Source organism: Cetorhinus maximus, chromosome 6 (genome assembly GCF_964194155.1).
Source record: "Cetorhinus maximus chromosome 6, sCetMax3.hap1.1, whole genome shotgun sequence".
Classification (NCBI taxonomy): domain Eukaryota; kingdom Metazoa; phylum Chordata; class Chondrichthyes; order Lamniformes; family Cetorhinidae; genus Cetorhinus; species Cetorhinus maximus.
This window is the reverse complement of record NC_135884.1, coordinates 101104555-101129112: the sequence shown is the minus strand read 5'-3', so window position 1 is coordinate 101129112 and position 24558 is coordinate 101104555. Positions and strand designations below refer to the sequence as shown.

Below are 24558 nucleotides of genomic sequence, written 5' to 3'. Positions count from 1 at the left end.
TTGATTTTTAAGTTGTACTGATCAATAAGTGGAGCCAAAGTAGTTCAGTGATCAGAATGTTCTAAAATGTGAATTTGTGAAATAGGCGAGAAGCCATACGAATGCTACATCTGCCATGCTCGCTTCACTCAAAGTGGAACAATGAAGATGCATATTTTACAGAAACATACAGAGAACGTGGCAAAATTCCACTGTCCACATTGCGACACTGTTATTGCTAGAAAAAGTGATTTAGGTAAGTGTGTTAAGACTTTCAAAACTTCAAATATAAACATATACAAATTGGAGAAATTACTGCTCCAGAACTGTTAATATGTTAGCAGACCAAGACTGTCTCTCTTGCGGTTGTCTGTGTAATTTGTGACAAGTATTAACACAATTGGGCCACAATTTGAGTATTGAAAATAGGTCCCAAGGAAACAGTAACCAGGACCACAAAAATCAACCACAAAATTAATACTCCGCCCCATCTGAGCCTTAATTAATTCTTGCAGATTTTCAAAAATTAATCGAGTGCTATTGATTCCTACCTACAATATCACAGGTTCAAGTATGTGTCATGGGGCATGTTGCTTTCCCAGCTAGAAGTTAGAGGGTGCAGGCATCCCATTCGCTTTCGTTTGTTTCTCATTTCTTTCCTCCAACAAGGTGTAAAAATTGTATGGAGTGGGTAGAGAAAGAAGTTTGTGAAAATTGGTTTAGTAAGTTGGAACTGAATGGGTAATACAAGTGTTTTTTTTTTTAAAAAGTGATGTGAGACACCAAAATAGATGTAAGTTCATACCTTGAACACAAATTAGCAAATTGCAACTGAAATGTGCTTGTTCTTGTATTGTGCTGTAAAATGAAGCTTACAGATTAGTGTTGCTTAACTGCATGGAAATATCCATATTTTGAATCAACATAACTTTCTCTGATTCTCTGGTCTCAATTTTGATGGACTATTCTTTGATCCATTTGTTGATGTGAATAGAAATGGAATTTCCATTGTAACATTTATCTTCATTTGAGAAGAAGTCTGCCTATGGTCAATGGAGAGCACACTTTTCAATTTGTTCCACTCTTTGTTGGCTTCAGTCAAGATTTTTTCCACATTAAATGCATGGAAACCAACTGAACATTATCCAGCAATGTAGCCTACCCCATCTTCAAACGTAATTCTCCATTTCATTATGGTAATGCTTCATTTCTTATACCAATGTTCTTTGATTTTTTTGTTGTGGCAGACTTGTGCATATATGCACAGTAGATCCTAGGGTGTATGTATCTATAATGTGAAGCATCACTTGTGTCCCTTGTGGCTTGTAAATAAAATGCATTAAATTCTTCACTTGGGGGCAATCCAGAAGTCAAAGTCAAAGATATCATTGTGTCATTCAGTTGCCTGTTGCGTTTTACTGTGCTGTAAAATATGATTTCAATCTCTATAATTTCCTTCTCTTCACAGGTGTTCATCTGAGAAAACAGCATTCCTATCTTGAGTCAGGCAAGAAGTGCCGTTACTGTGATGCAGTCTTCCATGAGCGATATGCCCTCATACAGCACCAGAAATCTCACAAGAATGAGAAACGTTTCAAATGCGAGCTTTGTGATTATGCATGTAAACAGGTATTACAGTCAGACAAACCTCATCAATTTTACTGTGATTGGTAGCGGAGTGTAATCAGTAAATCCTACATTTTTGGGGATTGCAATATATATAGCTTTTACTGAAAGTTCAGTAAATCCTAATCTGATGGGCTACTATTGGGTCATTTTGATACATAGCTATATCTGCAAGTAAGATTAAAATATACTTTTAACGTATTAGTGTTCTATGAATTAAGGATTTACAATTTGAAGAATATAAACCAAAATTGTTACATACCTCTACAATCAGAATGGATTGATCACTAAATTTGGAAGTCAAATATGTAATTTGGAATACTTGTAATGTGCTCTGCAAAAACATATTAGCCAACCGTTATTATTTTTCCCTTGGCAGCCATTTAACGGAAAGGATAAAATGCAGTTGTTTGCAGGAGTCAAATTCTTCAGAGCTAGAAGAATCTGGTCTTAAATCCTACCTGACACAACCATAAAAATGCATTATTAGATTGAAATGAATAGCATTTTAGAATATTATGCACTAATGCATAGATCTCTATGCAATAGGTACAAACTAGCATTGGAAAATCTTAGCAAAACAATGACTTACTTTTAAGGTATATTTTGATCCTCCTGCATTTGTTTTTTATCTGTCCTTACTGCATTTATTACTGTTTGGCTGTAGAAGATTGAAGGACAATTAGCATGTTTATTTTTTCCTCCTTGTTTACTGTTCAAATAGGATTAACATTCCTCTGGATTGTACTCTTAAGAGCTTTGTACATTGTGTAACTGTCATAACTAGATGACCATCTCCCATACTGGTTAGAATATATATCCAGAATTGGTACCTGTCTTATTCTAGACTGTCTCCTGAATTATTCTTTCATACATTACAGCATTTATGCTGTACATATTGCAGCTGAGACTCAACTTCAAAAAAGCACTTTTTTGTGAACTGCTTTGCAATGTCCAGAGGTTTAAGTGTACCTTTTTGTTGCTGGTAGGAATTTTGTCTCCCACATCAGCAATTTTGTTTTTGCTGCTCAGCTAGAACGAAACTGACTGTTCAGAACTGCATCTTTGCGACACTGAGAAACTAAATTCTTTAGCTTAAATTTTTACAAGATTTTCTTGCAAATCATCAACAGTATTTAACTGTACTGAAGTTTATAGCACTTTAGCATTGGCTCAGTGAAGTTTACCTCAGTTTATGAATCCCATTTTTGGGATCAGTTTTGTCTCGAGACAAGAGAAGACACAGGCTCTGCATGTGTAAAGTTCAAAGCTTGCTTCATCCTCTGTAGGAGGGCTCATAGTAATAATCTGTTGGAAGTATGTTTTGGTCACAATCCTCTTCAATATGGATGCCTTCAGGGACAGAGGCCTTGGTTTCTTGTTCTGCACAGAAGATGAGCTCCATCTACAGATTGGATTAGAAAAGATACTGCAAATGAGGCACAAACTCAGCAGTGTTCATGTGTTATACATGGCTCAAGCCCTACTCCAAAATTGACATCCAGCTTAACTTTGACCAAATTACAGGATTACAGGGGGAAGTGATGGCGTAATGCTATTGTTGCTGGACTAATCCAGAAACCCAAAGTAATGCTCTGGGGCCCTGGGTTCGAATCCCACCGCATCAGATGGTGGAATTTGAATTCAATAAAAGTCTGGAATTAAAAGTCTAACGATGACCTTGTAGCCATTGTCAATTGTTGTAAAAACCCATCTGGTTCACAAATGTCCTTTGGGGAAGAAAATCTGCTGTCCTTGCCTGGTCTGATCTACAGGTGACTCTTAAATGCCTTCTGAAATGGCCTATGGCCTAGCAAGCCGCTCAGGTGTATCAAACCGCTACAAAGTCTCAAAAAAGGAATGAAACCGGACGGACCACCTGGTATCGACCTAGGCACCGGAAATGACAATGGCAAACTCAGCCCTGTCAACCCTGGAAAGTCGTCCTCACTAACACCTGGGGGCTAATCCCAAAATCTGGAGAGATGTTTCACAGACTAGTCGAGCAAGCCTGACATAGTGATCCTCATGGAGTCATATGCTGTGGGCCATTAGCAGCAGCAGAATTGTACTCGAACACAATCTGTGACCTCGTGGCCTGGCATATCCCCCACTCTACCATTACCACCAAGCCTGGGGATCAACCCTGGTTCAATGAAGATTGCAGGAGGGCATGCCAGGAGCAGCACGGGGCATACCTAAAAATGAGGTGTAACTATAACACAGGACTACTTGCGTGCCAAACAGCATAAGCGGCAAGTGATAGACAGAGCTAAGTGATACCAATGGTATAGCCAATGGATCAGATCCAAGCTCTGCAGTCCTGCCACATCCAGTCATGAATGGTGATGAACAATTAAACAACTCACAGGAGGAGGAGGCTCGACAAATGTCTCCATCCTCAAAGATGGGGGAGCCCAGCACATCAGTGCAAAAGGTAAGGCTGCAGCACTTGCTACAATCTTCAGCCAGACATGCTGAGTGGTTGATCCATCTCTGCCTCTTCCAGAGGTCCCCAGCATCACAGATGTTTTCAGCCAATTCGATTCGCTCCACGTGATATCAAGAAATGACTGAAGGCACTGAATAGTGCAATGGCTCTGGACCCTGACAATATCCGGGCAATTGTACTGAAGACTTGTGCTCCAGAACTTGCTGCACCCCTAGCCAAGTTGTTCCAGTATGGCTACAACAGTGACATCGACCCAGCTATGTGGAAAATTTCCCAGGTTTGTCCTGTACACAAAGCAGGACAAATCCAACCCGGCCATTTACCGCCCCATCAGTCTGCTCTTGGTCATCAGTAAAGTAATGGAAAGGGTCATAAACAATACTATCTAGTGGCCCTTGCTTAGCAATAACCTGCTCACTGACACCTAGTTTGGGTTTCACCAGGGCTACTCAGCTCCTGACCTCATTACAACTTTGCTGCAAACATGGACAAAAGAGCTGAACTCCCGAGGTGAGGGGAGAGTGACTGCCCTTGACACCAAGGCAGCATTTGACCAAGTGTGGTATCAAGGAGCCCTAGCAAAACTGGAGTCAATGGGAATCAGGGGGGAAAACTCCGTTGGTTGGAGTCATACCTAGCACAAAGGAAGATGGGTATGGTTGTTAGAGGTCAGTCATCTCCGCTCCAGGACATCACTGCAGCAGTTCTTCAGGGTAGTATACTCATCCCAAACATCTTCAGCTGCTTCATCAATGATCTTCCATCATAAGGTCAGAAGTGGAGATGTTTACTGATGGTTGCACAATGTTTAGCACCATTCGCAACTTCTCATTTCAGTATTTTACGCTCTCCTCACTCATCCTGCATTGTCATCAAACTTTGCTGTTTTCATTAACTTAATTTTAATTTTGCAAAATACAAGGATGTCTACATGAATGAACCAGCTAATTGGCAGAGCCCAGAAATGGGATTTCACTGCTTGCTCTACTTATGAAAAAGGGAAAAGTTTTTTTTAATAAATGGACCTGTTGGAGAGTATAATCTGGTTATCGTTTGAGAGAGTTAGCAGATGTGCAAAAAAAAGTTATGTATCACTCAGGAGTGCTTCAACCTTAGTTTTGTAAAACTATATTGTTCTTAATTATCACTAGCTGTACGGAGCGTTCAAAAAATCGGGAACCTATAAACTGCAATATTATTATAACTTTGCAATAAGAGTCCAAGTCACCTGATAACACTTAAATGCAATTTTTTTTAATATTTAAAAATTAAAATTCTTTATTTTTGTTGTTATACTTAAGCACTATTCTCTTGAACGTAAACTGCCAAGTCGGAGCCTTGCAAACTATGAATAATTTTCTATAATGGAGATAATGACCAGTAGATGAGCCTCACTCCATCACACAGACATTACCTTTGATCTTGGGTGTCTGCTTTCTCAATGTAAATCTTCCTAGGTCACCTTTCTATTTTCCCCCTTGCCTACTCACAACCTTGTAGGTGATGAGTATCGTGCTTCAAGGTGGTCCTCAAATTTTGAAAATAACTGTGTTATTATCATTTTGGATACATTTGTAGATACGTGCCTATCCATGAATAAGGTCCTCATTCCTCCCCACCACTGTAACCCCCTCCAGCTCTATAACCCTTCTAAATCACTGAACAGCTCTAATTTTGGCCTCTTCATGTTGCCATTTCTAATAGCTTCCCTATTGGTGGCTGTGTCTTCAGCTGCCTGGATTCTAATCTCGCTCCGCAAACCTCTGCCTCTCTACCACACTCTCCCGTCCTTTAAGATGCCCTTTGGAGCTTCCCTTTGTAATCAAGCTTTTGGTCACCTGCCCGAAAACCTCGTGGCTCGGTGTCAAATTTTGTTTGACGATGTTTTACTACATTGAAGATGCTATATAAATGCATGTTTTTGTTGTTGAGGAACTCTATCTTTCAGTCAGTGATGGTGCAAGTGTTTTATGCTGTGATTGTAACACTCCTATATTAATACATGATTCATTACTGGATATAACACTATGTTTTTTTTTATTCTTTCATGGGATATGGATTTTACTAGTAAGGCCAACATCTGTTGCTCCCTAATTGCCTTTAGAAAGGTGGTGGTGAGCTGTCTTCTTGAACCTGCAGTGTTGTTAGGAAAGGAGTTCTAGGATTTTGATCCAGAGACAGTGAAGAAACAGTGATATAGTTCCAAGCCGCGATGGTATGTGGCCTGGAGGGGAACTTGTAGGACTTGGTGTCCCCATGCGTCTGCTGCCTTTGTCCTTCTAAGTGGGCAGAGATCGTGGGTTTGGAAGAATCATCGGTGAGTAGCTGTAGTGCGTCTTGTATAGAGTACATGTTGCTGTCCCTGTATCGCAGTGGTGGAGTGAGTGAATATTTGAGGTGGTGGATGGGATGCCGTACAAGCGGATTGCTTTGTCTGGGGTGGTGTCTAGCTTCTTGAGTGTTTTTGGAACTGCACTCATTCAGGCAAGTGGAGCGTATTCCATCACACTCCTGACTTGTGCCTTGTAGATGGTGGACAATCTTTGGGAGTCAGGAGGTGAGTTATGCACCTCAGAATTCTCAGTCTCGGTCTTGCTCTCTTGTAGCCACAGTATTTGTATGGCTGGTCCTGTTCGGTTCCTTGTCAATGATAACTCCCAAGATGTTGATGGTAATGTCATTGAATGTCAAGAGAAGATGGTTAGATTCTGTCTTGTTGGAGGTGGTCATTGTCTGACACTTTGAATATGGACACTGACTGCTTCAGTATCTGAGGAGTTGTGTATGGTACTAAACATTGTGCAATCATCAGCAAATATCCCCAATCATCAGGATTGCTACCAGAAAAGAGAGAATGTGCAAGATTACAGGGATAAGGCAGGGGAGTGGGACCAAGTGGAATGCTCTTTCAGAGAGCCAAAGCAGACTTGATGGGCCAAATGCCCTCCTGCATTGTAAAGATACTGTGATACTTCCTCAGATACTGAAGCAGTCCATGTCCAAATGCAGCAAGACCTGGACAATATCCAGGCTTGGGCTGACAAGTAGCAAGTAACATTCGCTCCATTCAGTTGCCAGACAATGACCATCTCTAGCAAAAGAGAATCTAACCATTAACCCTTGACATTCAATTGCATTTCCATCACTCAATCCCCCACTGTCAACATCCTGGGGGTTACCATTGACCAGAAACTGAACTGGACTAGCCATATAAATACTGTGGCTACAAGAGCAGGTCAGAGACTAGAAATCCTGCGACGAGTAACTCACCTCCTGACTCCCCAAAGCCTGTACGCTATATACAAGGCACAAGTCAGGAGTGTGATGGAATGCTCCCCACTTGCCTGGATGAGTGCAGCTCCCACAACACTCAAGAAGCTTGACACTGCCCAGGACAAAGCGGTCCGCTTGATTGGCACCACATTCACTCCCTCCACCACTGACGCACAATAGCAGCAGTGTGTACCATCTACAGGATGCACTGCAGGAATTCACCAAGGCTTCTTAGACAGCACTTTCCAAACCCGCAAACACCACCATCCAGAAGGATAAGGGCAGCAGATAGATGGGAACACCATCACCTGGAAATTTCCCTCCAAGTCACTCACCATCCTGACTTGGAAATACATCGCCGTCCCTTCACTGTCGCTGGGTCAAAATCCTGGAACCCCTTTCTTAAACCGCACTGTGGATGTGCCTACACCACATGGACTGCTGCGGTTTAAGAAGGCAGCTCACCACCTTCTCAAGGGCAGCTAGGGATGGACAATAAATGCTGGCCCAGCCAGCGAAGCCCACATTCTGTGAATGAATAAATAAAAATCCTCAGCACCATTTGCAGCAGTTAATTCTGACTTGACTTCATTCAGATTCATGCTAAAACTAAATAGGAAGAAACATCTCACCTCTGAAATTACTGTATGACTGGATTTGTTAAGTTGCCATAGCACTATCTTCTATTAAATAATAGGTAGATATATAGCTCTTCCTTTTTCCCCACAAGATGACAGGAGAGGAGGAAATTACACTTGAAGGGCTTCCTTAAGCAAAGGCCTCTGAACCGGAACATTCTTTTCTTTGTTTCTATCTCCTTTGATATAGTGTTCAAATTGTCTGCAAGTTAAGAATTTGGTTGTTTGAAAATACTTTTGCCATTAAGAACTCTTTGAGACCTGCTAGTCACTTCAGTCGATATTATTCAGGGGTGAAGTAAAAAAGGTAATTGGGGAAGCAAAGAGAGGATACAAAAAAATATTGGCAGGTAAAATCAAAGAAAACCCAAAGATGTTTTACCAGTACATTAAGAGCAAGAGAATAACTAAGGAAAGGGTAGGGGCGATCAGAGATGTACATGATAACTTGTGCTCTGATGCTGAAGATGTGAGCAGGGTTCTCGAGTGCTTTGTCTCTGCCTTCACTAAGGAGAAGGATGAAGCAGATATTTAGTTAAAGAGGAAGATTGCAAGCTATTGGATACAATAAGCACAGTGAGAGAGCATGCACTGGAGTGACTGACATCCTTGAAAGTGGATAAGTCACCAGGGCCGGATGGGTTCTGAGGATCGTTTTCCAATCCTCACTAGATATAGGCGAGATACAAGAGGATTGGAGGTCTGCGAACATTGCACCATTATTTGAAAAGGGTGCGAGGGACTGACCAAATGATTATAGGCCAGTCAGTCTGACTTCGGAGGTGGGGAAATTATTAGAATCAATTCTGAGAGACAGGATAAACTATCACTTAGAAAGGAACGGATTAATCAGGGATAGTCAGTGTAGTTTTGTTAGGGAAAGGCCCTGTCTTACTAATTTAATCAAAGCTTTTGAGGAAGTAACAAGGAGGAGCGATGAGGGTAGTGCAGTGATGTTGTCTACATGGATTTTAATAAGGCATTTGACAAGGTCCCACATGGCAGACTGGTCAGAAAAGTGAGATCCCATAGGATATAAGGGAATGTGATGAGTTGGATTCAGAATTGGCTCAGCAACAGGAAACAAAGGGTACTGGTAGATGGATGTTTTTGCGAATGGAAAACGGTTTCCAGTGGCGTTCCACAGGGCTTAATGAGGGGCCCTTACTGTTTGTATGTATTAATGATTTGGACTTAAATGTGGGTGGCATGATTGGGAAATTTGCAGATGACACAAAAATTGGCCGTGTAGTTGATACTGTAAAGCAGAGCTGTTGTCTCCAGAATGATATCAGTGGTTTGGTTGAGTAAGCGGAAAAGTGGTAGATGGAATTCAATCCAGAGAAGTGTGAGATAATGCATTTGGGGAGGGCAAGCAAAGCTAGGGATTACACAATAAATGGGAGGATATTGGAGGGGTAGAGGAAGTGAGAAACTTGGGTGTGTATGTCTACAGATCCCTGAAAGTGGCAGGACAGGTTCGTAAAGTGGTAAAGAAAGCATATGGAATGCTTTCCTTTATAGGATGAGGTATAGAATACAAAAGCATGGATGTAATGATGGAACTGTATGAAATGCTGGTTAGTCCACAGCTGGAATTTTGTGCACAGTTCTGGTCGCCGCATTACAGGAAGGACATAATTGCTCTGGAGAGAGTACAGAGGTGATATACAGGAATGTTGCAAGGGCTTGAAAATTGCAACTATGAGGGAAGATTAGATGGGTTGGGGTTGTTTCCCTTGGAACTGAGGAGGCTGTGGTGTGACCTGATTGAGGTGTACAAGATTGAGGGGCCTAGATAGAGTAGACGGATAACCTGTTTCCCCTAGCAGGGAGGTCAGTTACCAGGGGGCACAGATTTAAGGTGATTGGTAGAAGGATTAGAGGGGACATGAGGAAAATCTTCTTCACCCAGAGGGTGGCGGGTGTTTGGAATTCACTGTCTGGTTTGGTGGTGGAGACAGAAACCCTCAACTCACTTAACCAAGGCACCTGGATCTGCACCGAAAGTGCTGTAACCTGCAAGTCTACGAACTGAGCACTGGAAGATGGGATTAAAATGAGCAGCTAGTTTTTTTTTTCTTTTCTGGCTGGTGCGGACACAATGGGCTGAATGGCCTCTTTCTGTGCTGCAACTTTTCTATGGTTTGACTTTTACTCAAGTTTAGGAGCATTTGTATTTAATAACTGCAGTTGCTTTCGGAGCAGCTGGAATTTACAGAAATGACAACAATGGAGAAGGTCATATTTATAATACCAGCACAGATTCCATTTAAATGATAACTGACACTAACAACGTGTTTATATTGTGATTTTTATGAAGAAAGGATCCTAAACTGTTTCAGAAGGTTTAAGAGGCGTGGCTGAAACCTTGTTTTAAGAGATGGACTTTGAAAAAGTTTTAAAAGTGGACAAAGGAATAGGAAGACAGAGGAACTTGGGGATGGCTTTCCAGGGAACTGACTGAGGCAGTTGAAGGCTCCATTACCAGTGGTGCAGGGGAGATTATACAAATTTGAGGACCAAAGGATGCTGAGGGAAACATAGTCAGAAGAGTTTCCCAAGATAGGTTGGGGGAGATCCGAAGAGATTTGAAAATGAGTATTTTGAGTTTGTGGATTGTGAAATATGCAAAGATGGGAGATATGGATGTGGTATTTAGTTCTGGATTGCATATATGCAGCTGAGTTTGGGCATGTTGGGGTTTATGGAGGGTGAAGAATGGTGAAATAATCTAATAAAGTGATGGAAGTCTCATAGGTTTCAAGGCAGAAGTGGCAATTAATGGTTTGGTGGTTAGAAAATAGGTGTTGAAGTATTGAACAAAAAGTCATGGTTTTTTTCAGCCTGTGTGAGTAGCTGGTAATGCGGGTCAAATCCAGTCATTGACTAAGTGGAATTCATGGCAGGGGCCAAAAATAATTGCTTCGATCCTGTTAATTTTTACAACCTATATTGCTTGATGCCTTCACTTAATGCTATTTGTTTTCTTTTCTCACTAAAGGAACGTCACATGGTGATGCACAAACGAACTCATACTGGAGAGAAGCCTTATTCCTGCAGCCAGTGTGATAAGACTTTTCGGCAGAAACAACTATTGGACATGCACTTCAAGCGCTACCATGATCCTAATTTTATCCCCGCCACTTTTGTATGCACAAAATGTGGTAAAGCATTCACTCGTAAGGTACCTGGTATTTTATATTCAAATGAAACTGTTTATTACTTGGCATTTGTGTTTATATTGTGTCTTTAATGTTGAAAACGTCTTTAAATACTTCAGAAACATTGGAAAAACTGATGACATTAAAAAAGCTCTAGTAGGGATGATCAAAAAGATGAGCCTTAGATGTGAAAGGGAAAGTAGGAAGGCTGAGAAGTTTGGGGAGGAATTTCTTGAGGTTGCGACCTAGGTAACTGAAGCCATGTATATTGATTGTGCTGAGAAGGAAGAATGTACAAGAGACCATAACTAGAGGAATGGAAAAATTAGATGGGAGTGTTGTAGTGTTTTGAGGTTGCAGGGGTAGGGGGCAGAAGTCAAGGTTGTAGAGGAATTTAAAGATGAGGGTAAGAATATTAAATATATCTTTTTTTAAAAAAGGCTTTTTTCAATATCCTTAAATTCATTTGATGCTAGTGTATTGTTACGAACCACCCCCAGCTTAGGTTCCCCAAAGTTGTTGATCTAGACGAAACCCCTCAATTTGTCACTTTCTGGCTGGGACACCCCCAGATTGTTGTGCCCTGGATGAGAAGGGATGAACTGGCTCCCTGCCTTTATTCAGCCACCCCTGTTCTGTGAGTCGCAACAAGATTTAAACTAAAAAGGATATCTTTTTCCCAGACCCAGTTGTTCTGGTTTTAAAGGAGCCAATTTGATCAGACTTTCTTGAGTTAAAGGCAAGAGTAAGTTTATTAACTACTAAAGGCAAGAAAGGATAAAACACATGCATATATGGTCCTACAGGTTAAAAGTAAGAATTTATTTTGAATTAACTGAATATATATATAAAAAGTATACAGAATAGTCCTTGACTTGTGGGGAGTAGGTGATTGAATGTTGTGGCCATTGTGATTCAAGATTCCAGTAGAATTGACTCCAGTAGACAAATAGTTGATTTCGAGGTTCCAGTAGTGTTGAATTCAGTAGAGAAGGAGAGAGATCGGGATACCTTCAAAATGGCAATTTGCAGGAGTACTGTGTGTGGCTGTTACTTCTGAGTCAAACTTCCAGCACTTGCTCTCTCTCAGACCCACCCACCAACAGACAGACACTGGGGCAGTTTTTCAACTCGCTTTTAATCCTTTCTTTGTATGTTCCAAGTTGGAAGCAAATTCACCAATCTGCCTGGGCATTGCTCACAGGATTTCTTGATGAGATGATACTCATCTCCCTTTGCGTCCCATTGTCTCTACCGGAGGGAGCAATTAGTTTCTGGATGTCTTTAGAAATACCTTGTCTGGGGTGGGGTTCCACTACCTCTTGGGGAGTCAACCTGTAGCATTCCAGCTGTGTACATTTTTAAAAAAAAACTTAAGTCTTATTTTTAAAGTCCCATTATTTCCGGACACAATTTGGTGTTTTTTCCTTCATTACCATGACAATATAGATGTAGTCGATAGGAGAAATTAGTACTTAGGATTGCAGAATTTTAAAATTGCTTTGTTGCAATAATTTTTTATTTTATTTCTATTTTAATTGGCATTTTAGTTTTTGCAGTCTGGAAAAAAAGATAACTCAGAAGTTGAATTATCCTTATTCAACCGCCACTAAACAAATTGGGGAAAAAAATCATACTGTAGTTGTATCATTTTGATCATGATTGTGCTCCCTTCTGTGCTTGTAAGATTCCTCCTGAACTGCACCTTTCAGTTTATTGATGGGGAGGCAACATTGAGACCACATAGATGAAAGCTAATTAATATACCATTTAGAAAATAGCTCCAAGCAGTCCTAAGTCAGAAAAGAAGTAGAAGTTGAAGTTTTTTGAATTAATGCATGAAGATTCTCTGTGTTTGACCTTCCAGCTTTTCCCTTTTTGTTCAATCAGCATATACAGTTCCAAAATAGTGCAGAAATTGGCATCATAGCCTGAGAAATTAAACAATGTTGTCTGCTGCTGTGATGGACTACTTGTCACAAGGCTGCCTGATCTCGACATTGTTGTTTATACCAAAAACTGCAAAAGAATGAGCCATAGCTAAGACAGGCAATTTGGAGGAGCCACCATTGAAAAATGTTTGCCAGTTCTGATTTTAATCACATGAACAGTATCCTTGTTTTTTACTATTCTCATTTATAAAAGCATGTACTTGACTGGTGAGTCACATTTTGTGAAGTTACCACAAATCTATTCGTCAGGTTATTTTTATTTTGTTTCCTAAAGTTATAGAAGTCCTGGAAAGTTATCAAGCTGAAAAATAGCTTTATCTCTCTCTCTCCAAGGGTGTGTTTGGCTGCTGAGTATTTCCAACATTGCTTTTATTTCAGATTTCCAGCATTCATAGTATTTTGCATGTTATTGATGTTCGAAGTGACTTGCAATGCAGGCATTTTCTACATAAACATCTTGCCTTTGCTATGCTTTCTGCAGAATACAATGACAAAACATGCTGAGAATTGCAGTGGGCCAGGAGGTGAAGAAGGAGATGCTGTAGAGCGGAAGAAGAGCAAAGGACGTGGGAGGAAACGGAAAATGCAGTCCAAGAAAGGAGACTCCACTGATAGTGGTAATACTCGTTTTTAATTGCTCTAGTACCAGTTACTTGACTAGACAGTTTTGCTGTAAAATCTGTAACATCTATAGGAAGCGAGCTAGGTCATTTGGAAAGATTTGAGTTAATTAAAGAAAGCCAGCACAGATTTGTAAAAGGCAGATCATGTTAGACAAATTTAATTGATTTTTCTTTTGACGCGGTAACAGGGAAGATCGAGCAAGTGAATGTAATGGATGTTGTCTACATGGATTTTAAGAAAGCTTTTGACAAAGTGCTTCATAAAAGGCTCATTACCAAAATTGAGGCTCAAAGAAAAGGAGGGTCAGTGTTTGCTTGGATAAAAAAAAATTGGCTCAAGGACAGACTTGTTGTAAATGGCTGTTTTTCAGGCTGAAGCATGGTGGACAGTGGTGTTTCCCAAGGTTCAATGCTAGGCCCACTGCTTTTTTGATGCATATAAATGGCTTGGATGTTGGAATACAGGGTAAAGTTTCAAAATTTACATATGATACCAAACTTGGAGATGTGGCAGACAGTGGGGATGATGCCAATCAATACAACAGGATGTAGATAATCTAGCAGAATGGGCAGATTAGTGGCAGGTGGAATTTTATTCAGAGAAGTGTGAGTGTGCATTTTGGCAGAAGAGATAGGGAGACTCGCATGCACTCTCTGTATGTAGAGTCCTCGTTGTCCAAGGATTGCTAATCATGGCTCAGTGATACCATGATATCACAATGGGGCAAGTAGAAGAGCCAGGCACCAAGAACTACCTCAGCTAGTACAGAGATTGAACCCTCACTGTTGGTGTTATTGAGCAATGTGTGCTAACCAACCAAGCTAATCAGCCCTACACCCAAAGACCTTGCTGGACAGATAAGAATCCAGGAGCATGATTTTTGTGAAACTAATTTTGTCCCTCAGCTTGAAGGTCTGCTCTTCCATTTCCCAGAGCTAGGCAGGACCAGTTACAATACCAGCTGCAGACAGTCAAATCCACCCCAATTGCCCTAGCTCCAGGCAATGAATTTGTAAAATTCTGGTTGGCTGAATTGATTAGTGCATTTCTAGTGCATTTGATTAGTACAGTTCTAAAGTGTGCAGTGTCAGAGGGACCTGGGGGTTTATGTGCATAAATCTTTAAAAGTGGCAGCACATAGAGGGAATAGTTTCTTTATTCATTCATGGGATGTGGGTGTCACTGGCTAGGCCAGTATTTATTGCCCATTCCTAATTGCCGTTGAGAAGGTGGTGGTGAGCTGCCGCCTTGAACTACTGCAGTCCATGTGTTGTAGGTACACCCGCAGTATTGTTAGGAAGGGAGTTCCAAGATTTTGACCCAGCAACAGTGAAGGAATGGTGTTATGTTTCCAAGTTAGGATGGTGAGTGGCTTGGAGGGGAACTTCGAGATGGTGGTGTTCCCACCTATCTGCTGCCCTTGCCCTTCTAGATGGTAGTGGTCGTGGGTTTGGAAGGTGCTGTTTAAGGAGCCCTGGTGAGTTCCTGCAGTGCATCTTGTAAATGGTACACACTGTTGTCACTGTTCATCGGTGGTGGAGGGAGTGAATGTTTGTGGATGGGATGCCAATCAAGTGGGCCACTTTGCCCTGGATGGTGTCAAGCTTCTTGAGTTTTATTGGAGCTGCACCCATCCAGGCAGGTAGGGAGTTTTCCATCACGCTCCTGACTTGTGCCTTGTGTATAGGCTTTGGGGAGTCGGGAGGTGAGTTACTTGCCACAAGATTCCTAACCTCTGGCCTGCTCTTGCAGCCACAGCATTAATATGGCTAGTTCAGTTCAGTTTCTGATCAGCAGTAACCCCCAGGATGTCAATAGTAGGGATTCAATGATTGTGATGCCGTTGAATATCAAAGGGCGAAGGTTAGATTCTCTCTTGTTGGTCATTGCTGGCACTTCTGTGGCATGAGTGTTACTTGCCAATTGGTCAGCCCAAGCCTGAATATTGTCCAGGTTTTGCTGCATTTTGACATGCACTGCTTCAGTACTTGAGTCACGAATAGTGCTGAACATTGTGCAATCATCAGCAAACATCCCCACTTCTATGATGGAAGGGAAATCATTGATGAAGCAGCTGAAGATGGTTGGGCCTAGGGCTCCTTGGTGCCATACTTGATCAAATGCTGCCTTGTTGTCAAGGGCAGTCACTCTCACCTCTCCTCTGGAGTTCAGCTCTTGTGTCCATGTTTGAACCAAGGCTGGAATGAGGTCAGGAGCTGAGTGACTCTAGCGGAACCCAAACTGAGCGTCAGTGAACAGGTTATTGCTAAGCAAGTGCCGCTTGATCGCACTGTTGAAACCCCTTCCATTGCTTTACTGATGATCGAGAATAGACTGATGGGGTGGTAATTGGCCGAGTTGGATTTATTCTGCCTTTTGTGGACAGGACATACCTGGGCAATTTTCCACATAGCCGGGTGGATGCCAGTGTTGTAGCTGTACTGGAACAGCTTGGCTAGGGGTGTGACAAGCTCTGGAGCACAAGTGTTAAGTACTATTGCAGGAATATTGTCAGGACCCATAGGCTTTGCAGTATCCAGTGCCTTCAGCAGTTTCTTGATATGTGTAGTGAATTAAATTGGCTGAAGACCGGCATCTGTGATGCTGGGGACCTCCAGAGGAGGCCAAGATGGGTCATCCACTCAGCACTTCTGGCTGAAGATTGTTGCAAATGCTTCAGCCTTACCTTTTGTATGATCTGGTGGGTTCTCCATCATTGAGGATGGAGACATTTGTGGAGCATGCTCCTCGAGTGTGTTGTTTAATTGTCCACCACCATCACAACTGGATGTGGCAGGATTGCAAAGCTTCGATCTGATCTGTTGTTTTTGGGATTGCTTAGCTCTGTCTAGCGCATGCTGCATACGCTGTTTGGCAATCAAGTGTTGTAGCTTCACCAAGTTGTCACCTCGTTTTTAGGTATGTATGGTGCTGTTCCTGGCATGCCCACCACTCTTCATTGAGCTAGGGTTGATCACCTGGCTTGATGGTAATAGTAGAGTGGGGAATATACCGGGCCGTGAGGTTACAGATTGTGGTTCTGCTGCTGATTGCCCACAGCACCTCATGGATGCCCAGTCTTGAGTTGCAAGATCTGTTCAAAAATATCCCATGTAGCATGATGGTAGTGCCACACAACACGATGGAAGGTATCCTCAAATGTGAAGACGGGGCTTCGACTCCACAAGGACTGTGTGGTGGTTACTCTTAACAATGCTGTCATGGACAGACGCATCTGCAGCAGGCAGGTTGGTGAGGATGAAGTCAAGTATGTTTTTCCCTCTTGTTGGTTCGCTCACCACTTGCTGCAGACCAAGTCTAGCAGCTATGTCCTTTAGCAAAGCATATAGGATCTTGGGCTTCATAATTAGAGGTATTGAGCTCAAAAACAGGGAAGTTATGCAGAACCTCCTATAAAGCTCTGGTTAGACCACAATTGGGGTAATATGTCCAGTTCTGGTCACCACACTTTAGCAAGGATGAGCGAGTCATTGGTTCCTGAAGAGATTTACTAAATTGGTTCCAGGGATGAGGGATTTTAGTTACAAGGTTAGGTTGGAGAAGCTTGGGTTGTTTTCCTTGGAGCAAAGGAGATTGAGGGGTGATTTGACAGAGGTGTACAAGATTGACAGGTTTAGGCAAAAAAAAAGCTGTTCCCATTAGCTGTTGGTACAAGGACTAGGGGAACAGTTGTAAGGTTTTGGGTAAGAGATGCAGCGGGAATGTGAGGAAGAATCCTTTTATGTGCAACAAGTGGTAAAGAGTTAGAATTCCCTGCCTACAAGTGTGGTGGAAGTGGAAATGATTACTGATATTAAAAGGAAATTGCATGGGCACTTGAGGGAAATAAGCTTGCAGGGTTAAAAGGGGTAGAGCAGAATAGGACTGGCTGGTATGTCGTACACTGGGCTGGCATGGACCCAATAGGCTGGATGGCCGCTGCCTGTGCTGAATTGACACTTTGATTCTGGGAGGTCATTTGATTAAGGATTTTCAAAAACACTTAAATTGAGAAACAGAGTTCATAGTCCTTTTCTGTACCTATTGAATGGCATGAGTAGCTGCTGGAGAAAAAGGTTGTCTAGTTATTTTTGATTGGCTCACAAGAGTATATCATGCATCCTCAATGCAGAAGGGTGAACAACTCTGAATGTGTGAGCCACTAATTCCCAGCCTGCATAAGTCATGATAAAGTAGAACCAATTAGAGACCACCAAAGCTCAATTCCAGTGATGCAGTGAGCTATTGAAACAATTGCCTAGGTTTGTTTATTTGAACCTTTTTGCCTTTCAACTTAATTGGTTAGATCATTTTCTACCCAGCCTCTTCTCATATGACTGTTTGTTTATTATCGGAACCAGTCCCCTGTTCTACTGGAATATCAGTGGTTGCAGCAAGTCTTTCCAGTTCTGCCAGCTGCAAGGCAATTAAATTGCAAGCCTTTACTAGGCTTTATAGCTACTTATTGTAAAGGGCTTTGCATTCTAACTTTGCCTCTTACTTCAAAACGGTGCATGATATTGATTGGTGAATTTTCCAGATGTTGGGTAATTGATTGCAACGTTCATTTGTAAGATATTACACACTCATACCTCAAATATTTCCCACATGATGTCATGCTGTCAAACAGTGCTTTATTTGCTGCAAATTTTGCAACAGGCATATCCGAACACACTTGCAGCTCCCAGGTGCAAAATGCATCCTGAAGGGCCAATGGAATGCTGAGCTTCACTGCAAGAGAAATAAAATCAGGGAAGCACTGCTGCAGTTGTAGAGTGCTGCCTACCTGGTGGAATATATTCAGTTTTTGGGTATCTCACCTTTGGAATGATATAGTAGCCTTGGAGCAATTCTCAAAGTGACTAACTGTGATGACGATGAAGACCCACTGGTCTTGGATACGATGAGAGACTGGGTTAATTTGCGTTATAATCCTCAGAGTTGAATAAGCGTGATAGAATTGAGATATTTAAAATAACAAAAAGGAGTTCTTACAAGAATGGATTATGCGGTGAAAGAACCACAGAAATTAGTATTAGTTCATGTGATTTCCAGATTCCAGAAAGTCCAAGTCCAGAGTATGTTTCCTTCGTGGCAGTGTTCAGTTCAGGTGAGTTCCTGATCAGAGACAGCACGAAAATTCTTGAAAGTAAATGAGGATGCTTTTAAAATAAAACAGGCTTCAAAGAGTTCAAAGATGGTGGCCAGCTGCTTGGCCTGCTGGGAGCACTGCTGTTGTTCTTTTCAGGTTGGAATTAATCTGCAGATTGTGAGGCTAGAAATCTAATATTGAAACTGTCCAAGGGACCAGAAGCACTGGATCATGTGATATGGCCCATTAATGTGTTAATTACAGCTTCACAGGCAGTTTCTGTGCTTCTGGCCAAAATCCATTGTTTCCCTTATGAGTGAAAGGGTGGCTGTTAATACCTCTTCAGGTATAATGAGTATCGATGTCTCTACCTTTGGTATCGCCCTGGCTGGGTAGCTAATTCGTCTGTTAGCCTTCTAGTTTTGTGATTATAATGTGCCCCTACAATTATAATGTGATCCCACAAGGATGAGAGTGGAACTCCTGTTCTTGTGATCCCTGTTAGAAGCTGCCAGAACAGAGGGCCAATTTTGAGTCATGTGACCTGTAGCAGCTATCTTTTGGTTCAGCAAAAGTCCATTTTGAAATAACAAAAAAAAATGTAGTTTTGATGTATACAGTTTGATTTGACAGTCCCAAAACAGTTGAATATTGATTATTGCTTAATTAATGTGATTTAATGACTTCTAATGTGAAAAACGGAAGAGTATGTGGGGAACCATTTCTGCTATTCTCCTCACAGCAAGTGGCAATGTCATACTGAGTATAACAACGGGAAAAGCTTTGCCTGAGAGAAATTAAAGGAGAGATTGATAGAACAAAAATGGTTGCAAGATGACTGATCCTTGCCCTATAATGCAATACTAAATTGGATTTTTTTTGACTTGGGTGGGTAAACTATCTTATTCTGATGCTTAATCTTCTTGTCATCAGTGTACTATGTACTTTTGTAGATGATGAGGATAATGCTGAACCTGAACTAGATGGTGATGAAGAGGATGAGCCAGTTGTGAGCAAACCTGAGGAAGAGGATGAAGAGGAGCAGCCTATTGCAGAAGTCATACCTGTACCTACACCAGCCAAAAAACGAAGGGGTAGACCACCTGGCAAAGCCAATCAATCAAATAAAAATTCTGGTAGTGTAACATTTTATTTATTATGTAATTTTTAAAAATTCATGCTCTGCAAAAGCCCAGTTACTATTTTTGGTGCACCTTTGTCCCAACTCATGATTCCAACAGTAGGATTATCACAGTTTATTTACTAAGTGCTCATCATGTACTTTCATTAAGTATCAGGTAATATCAGGAGCAGGAACCCATAGCTACCCCTGTTTGTCTGTTTTTATATTTTGTTCTTCCTAGCATAGTGTCATTGATGCCAAGTGTAGCACAGGACTGCTGCCCCGGATGAGACAGCTAATTCGAGATAGGCCTTGTTTGTTTGGCTCAGTGCTGCGTTAAGCCAGTGCAGTTATCCATTGAGTTGGGTTAGAGGTGGAACTCTACATGACTTTTGATTTAACTTGTATGAAGCCTTGCTTTTTGAGTATTTTGCTATTGGCCAGTTCTTTCGTAAGCACCAATTGTGGGATCCCAGGTAAGTTTTCATATTGACCAGTCATAATTCAATGGAGAGTATAGTTGAATCTGACTCTAAAATCGCATAACTTTTTAACATGTTTAAGTTGAAACTAAAATAAATTAGCGATTAGTCGAGCAGTGAACAATTAACAGATTTAAAATTAGTAGTACATAGAATAACAAAATCCATTCTAAGGAGCTGTCTGGAGGAGTACTGTACAGCAGTAGTGTAATAAAAAAGAACCAGCTTGGATTCAGACAGAGATGGTTCTCATTTGCACACTAGTAATTCTGAGGACTTACAAAAAAAATAGAGAAACTAGTTACATTTTAGATCTTTAGAAATCTTTGGCGTGGTCCAACATGAGATACCTAGAATTAGTTTATCCTGAGTAGAACATGAGGCTAGAAGAGAAATTGGTTTAAAACAAATAGGAAATCAAGTTAGTTAAAGTTGTTGAGTTGCCTATTGCAAGGCGGTCAGTCCTTAAATGCCTGTCACTTCTTATTTATATAACCTTGAGGTAGAAATTTGGTTTTAGGCCAACAATGATGTGCTGAAACTGAATTCTAGGAAACAGAGCTGAGATGGCTCTCCCTTGGATTTTCTTGTCATAAATATGAAGCACATGACTGAGATTAGCAATTTGGTATATGGAGTGAACTAACTTTTTAGCAACCTGTAGCAGAACCATGTCTTTCTAAAGTACAAAGAGTTGCATTTGATGTAATATTGTTTGCTTCCTGTTTGCCTGTTCTCAGTTGGAATAGAGCATTTTTGATCAGAATATAATTCCATTCTCTTTTAAAAAAGCACATTTTGGATTTTTCAGTTTATTTTAACTTTAACATTGATTTTGCTTCTTTTTTATCTCAGCAGGAGCAGTTCAACAGTTGCAAGAACCAGGGACTACAACTATTGAAAATATAATTGTTGAGATAAAGAAAGAGCCTGAGGCTGAAGATGTGCAGGTGCAATCAGGAATTGAGGCTCAGAATGGAGACATCACACCTGAGATGATCCTTAGTATGATGGATCGGTGATGGAGGAAGGCCAGGCATGCTAATAATATGGCCCTGCGGAATAAGATTACGTGTATTTTTGCTTTGACACATGCTTATATGAAATGATTTAGACCATTTAACCTTCTGAGTACTAGAGAGAATTTCTCATCCAGGAAGCTAAAATGAGTTTAGACTAGGTTCCCTTTTTATAGCATAGAATGCTATTTATGAATCAGAAATTGTTATTTTATTTGTTACAAAAATTGTACCCAAGACAATTTCTCTGATTTCTCAGAACCGAAATGGTATACCATGAGATGCTTTGTACACTTTATGTACACAGAGCAGTAAAATAGTTCCTGCCCTTAAATAACAATTGTGTACAGTATCTGTGCCGTAGCTCTTTTTGCATAATAAGAGGATTGTTTCCCAGTGGCACGAACCATTGTGAGATATATATATATATATATGTTGCAAAGAACATAGGCTATTTTTACCACAACGCCCTGCTATACTCAAGAGCTGAGCAGGTGGAAATTTGACTTGTAGTAAACTTTAAATACAAAAGAATTGTGAATTTTTGGACGTATAGTCATGTTTTTGTGCAACCCAATTGTAAATGATGATATACAACTTTTGGTTTCTTCCGCTATTGTTGGACGTCTCAGAATGCAAATCACTGATTGAAAATCATTGTGTTACTGTTAAATTAAGTTCAAGCCACATGAATTATTTTACAACTGACCATCCATAGTAACACTGACGGTTGTTGTGTGTTTTCCTTTTTTTGTACAGGGCATCTCAAAAAAAATGGTCATGCTTGTTGTAGATAACTTTTTTACATTTTAATCTTTTCTAGTGATTATGTATCAAAGTGCAGGAGAGTAACATTTTAACCACTGCTTGAGACGTTTACAAATTACATTTGTCACAAAGAGTCAAACTCTTCAGTGTTTGTGAATATGTGCAGAATCATGTAAAAATTAATTTGCAAATTGAGCTGTTCAGAGCAGAAAATGTCAAATTGTAATGAGCACATTCACAGCATACTACAAATCCCTTTAAAGTTACAGATTTTAATGTTGTAAATTTTAATTACTTATATTTCCACTATAGGTTGGCTGTCTCCCACCTAACTATATATTTTTTTGCTTCTCTGAACCTCATATTATGTATCTGATGTATTTGTAAGAGGGCATAATGGAACTAATCCTTTAAAACTAGGACAAGGCAGAGTTTTGAAGAGTGAGTATATCCATGTGCTTTGTATTGCAAAATAAAGTAATGTGAAATTTAAAAGAAGTTTGCGCTGTTGCAGATATGAGAAAGTTGTGCCACAAGAGTATGTCAGAAGCTTTATTTGCTGACTCAACATGAAATTCTTTTTCTGTTCTAGGTGAATTGCAATTAAATCTGCTTTCTGCCCCCTTTTAAGCGCTGACTCTGGGTTGATTTTGTTTTTTTATATTTAGCTGTACTGTTTGTGAAGGAAAGGGAGTCAAGATGAGGAAACAATGTAAAAATACACTTTCAATGGGGTTGTGAAAGCTAGGGTAAAGCATTTAATTAATGTAGTGCTGTACAGCTGGTAAATAAACCATTTACCTGCCTTTCACCTGTGTGTCTTCATTTTAGTGGAATTATATTACATTTGCAAGTTCATTCATTAACACTTGATATTTTCCTTTGTGTTTCAAACCCTCGATTTTATAATGTAAATAAGCGTGAAGTTTGTCCACTTTGGTAGGAAAAGTAGAAAGGTGGAGTATTTCTTAAATGGTGAGAGGTTGGGAAGTGTTGGTGTCCAAACGGACCTAGGTGTCCTTGTTCATGAGTCACTAAAAGCTAGCATGCAGGTGCAGCAAACAATTAGGAAGACAAATGGTATGTTGGCCTTTAATTGAGTTCAGGGGTAAAGATATCTTGCTGCAATTGTATGAAGCCTTGGAGAGATCGCACCTGCAGTATTGTGTACAGTTTTGGTCTCCTTATCTAAGGAAGGATATACTGGCCATAGAGGGAGTGCAATGGAGGTTCACCAGACTAATCCCTGGGATGATGGGATTGTCTTGAGGAGACTGGACCTGTATTCTCTAGAGTTTCGAAGAATGAGAGGTGATCTCATTGAAACGTATAAAATTCTTAGGGGACATGACAGGGTAGATGCAGAAAGGACGTTTCCTCTGGCTAGTGAGTCTAGAACCAGGGGACACAGTCTCAGAATAAGAGGCAGGCCATTTAAAACTGAGATGAGGAGGAATTTCTTCACTCAGTGTGGTGAATCTTTGGAATTCTCAACCCTAGAGGACTGTTGAAACCCAATCATTGAGCATGTTCAAGGCAGAAATCTATCGATTTCTGGATACTAATAACCTCTAGGGATATGGGGATAGAGCGGGAAAGTGATATTGAGGTAGATAATCAGCCATGATCTAATTGAATGGCGGAGCAGACTCGATGGGCCAAATGACTTCTGCTCCTATGTCCTAATAGATGCCTGTGCACTTATTGCATGCCATTTTATACCTATTTTTGTAATGTATCTGTTAGCCATATTTATTTCCACACAAGGTACTACACCACACGCAGCTGGAAAAGATGTATATGAAATTTTGAGGCTCTTAAACTGACATTTAAGGATGTTTATATCAGTTGGCAGTCCATTTTTTTTTACTGAAAACTGAACTCAAAGCTGCTTAAGTAATGAGATCCTACAATCGAACTGGTTGGCGCAACAGGTAATGAAACTTATTGTGAAATGTAAAAGCAACAGTGACTTTTAAATTTGACATTAAATTTTGTACTGTGAATGTCATAATTCATTGGTGATAAATATTGGTTTTGGTGTATATTGAGAATTTATTGTGTCAATGGAAAGAAAATCCCTATATGAGCTGCTGGTGTGTGAAGATGTGCTCCAAGAGTGCTTTAAAAAAAAAGCCTAGACTTGCTCAATCCAACATTGATACTGTCTACATGACTGCCTACAGATTTAGTCATTGCTGAACTCCTGATGCCTCGCATTTTAATTTGTACCATTGCCACCGGTCTGAAGCTATATGTGTAGTCAAGATTCTGAGGTGTAGATACCAGGACTTGGCTGTGCAGTTGTGAAGTGTTTTTCCGAGAACCTTGGCTGCAGAGTGCACGTTTTAAGTAAAAATAGACTT

The 24558-nt window shown here is 40.7% G+C and overlaps 1 protein-coding gene across 4 annotated transcripts in view; it reads left to right on the top strand.

The window, feature by feature from the left end:
• The window catches only part of ctcf (CCCTC-binding factor (zinc finger protein)), a 49392-nt gene extending 26389 nt beyond the window's left edge, over window positions 1-23003 (top strand). For 3 of the 4 annotated variants that reach the window (XM_078544189.1, XM_078544191.1, XM_078544187.1), the window contains exons 6-11: window positions 86-235; window positions 1448-1608; window positions 10973-11155; window positions 13566-13701; window positions 19754-19936; window positions 21261-23003. In XM_078544189.1, the coding sequence (XP_078400315.1) occupies window positions 86-235; window positions 1448-1608; window positions 10973-11155; window positions 13566-13701; window positions 19754-19936; window positions 21261-21427 (980 nt within the window). In that variant the 3' untranslated portion in view covers window positions 21428-23003. The remainder of the gene's footprint in view (window positions 1-85; window positions 236-1447; window positions 1609-10972; window positions 11156-13565; window positions 13702-19753; window positions 19937-21260) is intronic. The other variant, XM_078544188.1, reaches the window with a different exon arrangement.
• The last annotated feature ends 1555 nt before the right edge of the window (window positions 23004-24558 follow it).